This window comes from Mangifera indica, chromosome 15 (genome assembly GCF_011075055.1).
Source record: "Mangifera indica cultivar Alphonso chromosome 15, CATAS_Mindica_2.1, whole genome shotgun sequence".
NCBI classification, from domain to species: domain Eukaryota; kingdom Viridiplantae; phylum Streptophyta; class Magnoliopsida; order Sapindales; family Anacardiaceae; genus Mangifera; species Mangifera indica.
Window position 1 is genome coordinate 14180715 of NC_058151.1, and position 8870 is coordinate 14189584.

Sequence of the window (8870 nt, forward strand, 5' to 3'; positions counted from 1 at the left end):
CGCGTTTTAGGTTGCAAAGCCCAGAAGCAAACTCATGATGGACTGTGTGTCCAAAGTGGACAATATCTTAACAGTGGGCAGGGCTATTGGACCTGGGGTGTTACAAATGGTATCAGAGCAACTCCGCGTGTCCTCTTGAACGATGGTGGGGCAAATCTCAGCGAGGACGCTGAGTCTCGTAAGGGGGGGTGTATGTGATACCCCTAGGCGAATCCCACATCGACAAAGCACGGGAGAGATGCTGGGTCTGTGTGTACTTTGTCTATCTTAACAGTGGGCCGGGCTATTGGACCTGGGGTGTTACACAATTAATAGTGTTGCAGAAAATTAATTAGTTTACTTACCCTGGAAGATTGTTTAGTTTGGTCTGTTGTTTAGTTTGGTCTATTGTTCTTGTGGAAGAGCTTTCAGTCTTAACCAAAAATTAAACCAAAGACTTCAGTTTTCTCTCTTTATCTATACATGTATTCCCATAGTATTGACTTAATATACGATGGACACTAAATTTAGTCTTGTGTAAAATTAAATATTTTGGATTTCTATCTCCCCAGTTTTCCTTTGTCTTTTCGGAAAATTTGATGTGTTTTCGTTGTTTCTTCTTAGAACATTATTTCATAATTTTCCATACGATTTGGGACATCTTAGTGTGGAATTATGTATAGAGCCCAGAAGACCTTGACTCACTCTGTGCTTGTGTCAACATTGGAATTCTAATGACAGAGGCTGCTATGCCTTGAAGCTTGCCCTGGAAGAACGTTTTAGCTGGTCAAAGTTTGTGCGGAAACACCTTCCAACTTAACCAAAGTTAACGCAGAAAGACCTCCAGCTAGCTACGTTGTCAATAAACCTGTCTGAAGATGTGACCAATTATGTGGAAATTTTTCATAAATTTCCAAGGCCTAAAACTCTATCAAGCCCTAAGATGTTGACAACTTTTCAAGGACCAAGTCTTCTCAAGACAAGAAGAGCTAGCATTTATGATCGAAGGGTGACGACTTAAGCATCAAGCAAAAAATTTTCAACATGGATTTCACAACTTTAAATTATAGAGTGATGCTCATATGGGCTATCGTTTTCACATGTTATGATGCAGCATCTAAATTATCATCAACACAAATAGAAAAACAAACTCTTCTCAACACCGCTGGGTGGAGTTTCGAAATGAAATACATTGACCTTTTTCTGTTTAACGAAATTAAAGATGTTATCCCTTAAGATACTGGAAGATTAAGCAATCTTGTGGGATCTGACATTTAATAATCCAGTTAGACCAAAGTAATCAAACACACTTGAAATACTTAGACCTTTCTTCTAACAAACTTGGAGGTCTCTTACCTCAAGAGCTTGGGAATCTAAAAGAATCGTGCTGTGTTAAAATGAGTGATAAATTACAGATGCATCATAAAATAAAACACTTTTAATAATAAATATGAGAACTCTAAAGGTCATACAAACGATAAAATATAAATATATATACGTATATACACATACACGTACATATACACACATATATATGCATATGTAATTTGTTTGTAATTTTATCATTCTCTCATGACCTTCTTTTAGACAGTGTAGGACTGCTGAATTGTGTCTATGTCAAGGCCCTTTAGCCTAGCCACTGACTCCACATGCCCCTTCAGTGTACTCAGTTCCCTCAGTCTGCAAGAATCCAGAATCAGAAACACATTAGGCCACACCTTCATTTGTATAGTAGTCGATAAATTGCAGCGATTGCAATGGCAAATGGTTTGTTTGTGAACCTTTATAATCAAAATGTAGAAGGGTCGAAAAGAGTTAGAAGATCAAATGGTATTATGTGTTACCTTGCAATCTCAGCTCGTCGTTTTGCCTCTTCTGCCATCTGGTTAAGTTCTGTGAAACTGCTGCGATCATTGAACATCCTGGTGTCAGGTGTATGCAATCCGTGGAGGGTCCTCTGTGCATGCGCCCATTTAAGCTCACGTTCTTCTTTTCCGAAATCCTTCTTTTTCGTGAATGCAATCTGTGAAAGAGCAAATTTTAGCTCAGAAAGTGAGAAAGGCCGATCACAACTCAAATTAAGTTGTTGAATTAAAGCCACACATACCCTTTGCTCGAAGACCAGATCCCAGGCCTTTCCGCTCAGGGCGTATCTGATTAAGAACTTTAAGAAATCTAGTGGGATGTAAGTGATGAGGCTATAAAGCCAGATCACACCAGCCCAACCCCATCCAATTCCTTCAATTGCAGCAAAGCTCCAGTTTGCATAAACGGCAATCACCGTAGCAATCTGCATACAATAAATACGATAAGATGACAACACACGGACAGAACATGCTTAGAAGCGCCGTCAAAGAATGGCATTCATTTACCAGCTGAGCGACAACAAAAGCAAAAAGAAGTAACAGGCCGGGACGCTCAACATAAGACCAGCTCCTAGCCCGTGTCACAAAAATGAGGGCCTGACTGATTATGCTCACTTGCAGGTAGACAGCAGAGGCAAGCTTTCTCCGGTCATCAACTTCCTCCTTCTGCAGGCTTGACACTCCAAATGTTTGCTGAAAATCGCATAATAAAGTTTTAGTGCAAGCAATTAAATAGAAAATGTCAACAAGTTTACTCAGAAGCAAGAAGTGCATTTGGAAATATAAAACTGAAGTTAACCAGGTCATCGACATCCTTCTTCTGCAGGCTTGACACTCCAAATGTTTGCTGAAAATCGCATAATAAAGTTTTAGTGCAAGCAATTAAATAGAAAATGTCAACAAGTTTACTCAGAAGCAAGAAGTGTATTTGGAAATATAAAACTGAAGTTAACCAAATTGAGGCCAATTAAAATTTAAAAGCTATCAAGTGCAGTATCAGGCATGAATGTCACGACGAGCACAAATTTAGTAACAAGGTAACATAAACATAAATTGCCTTACAGGAAAGAAATTTGTCTTGTATGCTGCCCAAAAGAAAATTACTGTCATCATTGCTAAGTAACCACCAAAAATGATGCCGGTGGTAAAAATTTCGGCCAACTTCCAGCTATCTGGCTGAGGGGATGGTTTCACCCTATCCTTCGATATTGTCATAATGGTACCTGGCTCACAATAAACCATATGAGCAACAAAAGCAAAACCAGCCAAATCCAGCCCCGTTCCCCAAATTAGATAATAATTATTCCTATTAATGGAAATGGCACAAGATAGTCTATTTGAGGTTTCAAGAAAAATGAAAGGAAAGATTTGATTAGAAAAAGTTGAGAAGCAAATTTCTGATGTGATTGATAAAATGACAGAAATAAACTCTGCGAAATCATGCATGCTAACCACAAAACTAAATAAATCTGCATATGCTGAACCCCACAAGAAAAAATGAAAAAAGAAAGAACGAAAGAAAAAGGAGAAGACGAACCATCATTAAGAATAGCAATTATCAGCACCATGAAGGGTGGAAAGTCAAACTGCCATATGAGAGCTAGTAGCATGAAACCAAGCTGTAACCAAAAGGAAAAGTTGGTATGACAAACCAAAGGCACAAGCTATTTTAAGAAGCACCCCAGCATATTCACATAAGTTGGGCTATAATTACTACTGGAAAGTTAGAAAACCAAACAACTTACCACAATACGAATAGTAATGGAGACTGCATATATCTGCAACATGAAAGAAAACAATAAGGTACAAGATTAGTCAGGATGGCCACACAAAATCTTCCCAAGGACCACAACCAACACTCACTGTGTAATTTTTCATCCTCTGGAAAATTGCCCGACTAGTTAAAACAGCACTAATGATAACACTAAGACCAGGTTCAGTCAGGACAATGTCAGAAGCACTACGAGCAGCATCAGTTGCATCAGCAACAGCTATGCCAATGTCTGCTTTCTTAAGAGCAGGAGCATCATTGACTCCATCGCCAGTCATTCCGCATATATGTTTCCTAGCTTGCAAGCGTTTAACAATCTCATATTTGTGTTCTGCAAATAAAGCAAGACCAATGTCATAAGCAAGGAAAACAGAAGAAACAGACTATGAGTTAAATAAAGAAATACAACTAATCTTTTTAACCAAGAATCAATCACAGCTATAGCTACTGAACAATACCCTTGTGATCCAGCAATTTTTAATTGACATTTATAAATAAAAGGAACCAATTTCTTGCCACCAGCAGATGAAAGGAGAGCCATGGCTCTTGATCTAAACTTAGGCAATCCACTACAGTTTCAAAATAAAAATTGAAGAAAATGATAAAGAATTGATGAAATACCCGGAAAAACACCAGCAAAACCATCAGCTTTCTCTATGAGCTCATCAACAGGTAAAGCAATGATTGACTCATCTTTGTTCTGTCCTAATAAGGCCGATGAAGGATACATGTTGGTTCCCATGCCCAATCGACGTCCTGTTTCTTTTGCTATTGCAAGTTGGTCACCTGTAAAGAGGGAGAGATCAAGCAAGTGGAACGTTAATCAACATGATGAAGAAAAAGTCAAACTAATACAACTTCCTTGATAGAGAAATTGCCACGGGAGTACTTACAAACCATAAGTTGCAATAAACGAAAGATGACTCTCAACATAAGAGGTTTAGAAACTAAGCAAAATGCTTCAGATTGACCAAGTATTTCGAAATAAAGAGAACAAATACAATGGAAGGGAGAAGCACCTGTGATCATTTTCACATTCACCCCAAGATTCAATGCCCTCCGAATTGTTTCTGCACTATCATGTCTAGGTGGATCAAATAGAGGCATGAGACCTACAAACTGCCAAGGGCCTCCTGGACTCTCTTTCCTTCTGTCTAGAACTTCCTGAAAAGCAATTGATAAATGTAGGCTTTTAACATATGAACCGCAATAAATTAAATGTATGACTGAAGTACTTCAAAAATGGAGCCTATAGATAATAACATTTGGAGAAAAATATACCTGATATGCCACTGCAAGAGATCGTAGTCCACGTTCTGCAAATTTATCAATCACAGCATGAACTCTTCGTTCAATCTCTGATCTGTTGTGTGCAAGATTCAATATCTGAAGAACAGATGACAAGCATAAATTACTTTAAATGGCATTGCCGAAACATTAAATAAACAATTTGTTGCTAATGGTCATACCTGTTCTGGTGCACCTTTGCTGACCCGATGCATTTTACCTTCACTGTCAGTATATGTCAAAGCAGTTCGCTTATCGGTAGGATTGAAGGGAAGGAAGTGAACTTCTTGAATATTTGCTCGTGCCTTTTTTATTGTCAAAAAAAGGGAACCAGTGTCAAAGAATTATCATAATATATTAAAGAATGCTTATAGGAGATATCAAAGAGAAACCTCTTTGAGTATCACTGTTGGCTTTGCCAATAATAGAGAGCAACCTCAACATTGAGCTTTCCTAGTTAGCCGGTATAAAACAGAACTTAACCATTTGTACATATACCTCTTTTGGATCAGCCAACATTCCCACAATAGCAGTGTCTATTGCATCCTGGTTTTCCAATCGGGAGGCTCGAGCTGCCATCAGAACAACAGTGTCTGTGTCTACTCCTTTTACAAAGACCTACGAAAAGAATCCAGGCTAATATGTTTGGGAAAAAGAATTACAATTGAGAAAGTCAAAAAGTGGACCAAAAATTGTTGCTAAGACCTCTCGCAAACCTCAATAAGATTCTTGTCAACTGTTAATTTGTTCAAAGTTAGAGTTCCAGTTTTGTCACTGCAAAGTACGTCCATGCCTGCCATTTCTTCTATTGCTGTCATTCTTTTTGTGATAGCTCCCTGCAGCAATTAGGCAAAGAACTAACTAAAATTATGGGCAGCCATCAACCTTGAGAAATTAAAGTAAAACCATTGCAATAGCTAAAAAAACCAACCTGCTGAGACAAGCGGTGGGAACCGATTGCCATTGTCACAGAAAGAACTGTGGGCATAGCAATAGGAATTCCTCCAATAAGAAGTACAAGTAAATTGTCGATTCCAGGTCGGTATTGCCTGTGCTGAATTGGGTACATGACAATGATCTCTATGATCATCCCCACCGCAATGGAACAGATACAGAAATTCCCAATAGCAGTCAAGACCTGTTAAACAATAACAAAAATCATTATGTGGATACTAATATATATAAAAAAGGAAAATCTAAGAGGCAGAAAGAAAATCAAGAAAAGAGGTATGATTTAATACAGCAATCAGTAAAAATATCAGTACAATAAAATAAAAGAGAGCAATATTGAAGCATGAACCACACATAAAAAATGTCATGAATTATTGAAGTCAGAAAGAACAATAAATTTCAAAATTTTCTTTCCTTCATAATTTGTGTGTCTCTTACCTTTTGAAAGTGACCCACTTGATTAGTTGAATCAACAAGGTGTGCAGCCTTTCCAAAAAAAGTATGAACACCTGTGGCAATAACCACGGCTTCAATCTCACCCTGTTTGCACGTAGAACCAGAATATACACTGTCACCAGGACCTTTTGTCACAGGAAGAGACTCGCCTGTAAGAGCAGACTGCAAAGTTCAAATAGAAAAATGTAAACATTACGCCTCAAGTTACCCAAATCAATCAGAATTCTGCCAACAAAATGGCAAAAGAGTTGCACAAGCACCTGATCAATTTTCAACGGATCACCTTCCAGGAGACGCGCATCTGCAGGAATAATGTCCCCAAGCTTAACACTGATTATATCACCAGGAACAAGAACGGCTGCATCCTCCTCAACCCATTTCCCATCTCGAAGAACCTAAAAATTTTCCAATCAAGAGAAACATGAAATTACGAAACCATACAACGATAAATTTGGCCTTTATTAACAAACAACTCAGATGTACATCATAAAACTGAACAAGTTACTCAAAACATTATACCTTAGCTTTAGGAGCAAGACGAGCCATGAGAGCCGCAGCAGCATTACCCGCATTGTTCTCCTCTATGAAACTTATGGTTGAATTGATAAGTAGCAGGGTTATAATCCCAACAAAATCTTGCCAGTCTGGGGGCTTATTCTGAAGGACCAAGTTTCCAACAGTGAGATTATTTGAGAATAACACAATCTTTTATAAGAAATAAAGGGAAAAATTAAGTAAACTTTTTGCTTCCTATTGTTTTCATCAAAGTTAAAGAAACAAGGTCACAGAAATATATAATAGTTTATTGAAGTTCCAATTTTTTTTTTTTTTACTGTTATTTTTTCTCTTTTAATATTTCTGGCTACCAACAGAGAAAAGAATCAGGCATAGAGGACTTACTCCTCCATTGGCTAGTGCAATGGCCATAATAGCAGCAGCTTCCATGACCCATGAGAGAGGGTTCCACATAAACCCCAAAAATTTCAAAAATTTACTCTCCTGTAAAAACAAACAAACTCAGTAAATTTCCAGAAAAAATAGAGAACAAAATCATTTCATTTTTAAGTTTCCATTTTTTTATTAGACAAAGAACTCTCCACAACTAACTCTTGAAACAAAAAAAAAAAATCCAATTGAAAAATGATTAACCTCTTTCTCTTCAAGCTTATTGTAACCACATATGGTAAGCCTTTGCTCAGCAGCCTCTGTTGAAAGACCCTGTCTGTTACAGCTCAAAGTCTCAAAAACCTCTTCAATTGGCACGTTTTCCTGCACTCAAAACTCCCTTTTCATCAGAAAACAAAAATCCCAGAAAGCAAGAACACAAAAAAGAAAAATTAGAAAACAGAGTATTCTTAGTTTCAGTACCAAATCAACAGCCTCCTTCAACACAGCCTCCAATGCTTCACCTTTGTTATCCATCTCCCTCAACCACCTGAAAACCTTCACTTCTCCTTTATATCCAACCTCTTTCAATCACAAAAAAACCATAACAAAACAAAAACAACAAAGTACTCTGTTTCTGTTTCACCTCTACATAGAATTGGGAGAAAATTGCAAAGAGATAACCAGAGAGTTACGAGTTGGTGGGCTGGCGTCTCTCTCTCTAGAACTTAAGGTGGCAGCTTTTCAAGGGCACATTTGTCACTCAAACTTAGATCATGTACTTTGCAGGTACACACAGTCTTTCGCTCTACTGCGGCTTATTATTATTCTATTTTTATTCCAATTCTTCACCTTCTTTTATCGAATTCGTTTCAACTTTCAACATGTATTACTGTTCTTAATTACATCAAAATCTACCTGTAAAATTCTCGCATAGGTTAGAATTATAACTCTTTTGTGAAGTGTCAAGTATGTGACTTTGATATTAGTACTAGAGTAATTACATTGCATTTTAACCGTGATTACTAGCCAATATAATGGTAAATCGTATCTAACGTTGTATAGAGTGTGAAAGCCATGACAACAATAGATAATGTTTATTATTTATGGTTTCTGTAAGAGATAGTATCTTGTCCGAATCTTCTAAGATAGACTTAAAAAAAAATCAAATTAAATATTTTTTTAATCAAATAAAATTTTAAATTAAATTATTTTTTATTTTAATTAAACTTAAATAAGGAGATATTTGGGTTCCACCTATTTGGTACCCGTCTCTTCTTATAGCCTAATTATTATGAGGTGAGTAGAAGTCCAGTCGCTGTAAAACGTGGCACAAAAAAGTCGTAGAAGCCAGTGGGGACCTGCTGGATTGTTGTTGTCACTTTATATAATATTGAATTGGATTCTTCTCATGGACCATTGAAATTGATTCTTCTCAAGCCAATAACTTTTGTATTTTCTTTGATGGTGGGGAACACGTGTTGGATTTGAGTCAAAGTGATAAAAATAAAATAAACAAATTTTTAGAAACAAACAAACAAACAAGCTTATCTTATGGATTTTCTTTATCATGTCCAAGAAAAACTGAAAGGTCTATTTTGCCCCTCTTTATTTCTTTTTCAATTTTTTAATTTTTTTACCAACTAATTTGGATCACTTTATACTATAATTCAAAT

The 8870-nt window shown here is 37.0% G+C and overlaps 1 protein-coding gene across 1 annotated transcript; it reads right to left on the reverse strand.

Annotated features, from left to right (window-relative positions):
- Window positions 1–1348: 1348 nt before the first annotated feature.
- Window positions 1349–8020, reverse strand: LOC123197376 (plasma membrane ATPase 1-like). The gene is made up of 22 exons (XM_044611642.1): window positions 7678–8020; window positions 7459–7578; window positions 7210–7308; window positions 6829–6966; window positions 6570–6704; window positions 6292–6471; window positions 5834–6040; window positions 5619–5738; window positions 5401–5520; window positions 5085–5207; window positions 4897–5001; window positions 4635–4779; window positions 4237–4401; window positions 3708–3946; window positions 3590–3622; window positions 3382–3463; window positions 2907–3067; window positions 2644–2691; window positions 2352–2537; window positions 2087–2269; window positions 1824–2002; window positions 1349–1659 (listed from the first exon to the last, which is right to left on the reverse strand). Exons 1-22 carry the CDS (start codon window positions 7729–7731, stop codon window positions 1563–1565), a joined length of 2919 nt encoding a protein of 972 aa, XP_044467577.1. The 5' UTR covers window positions 7732–8020; the 3' UTR covers window positions 1349–1562.
- Between the last annotated feature and the right edge of the window lie 850 nt (window positions 8021–8870).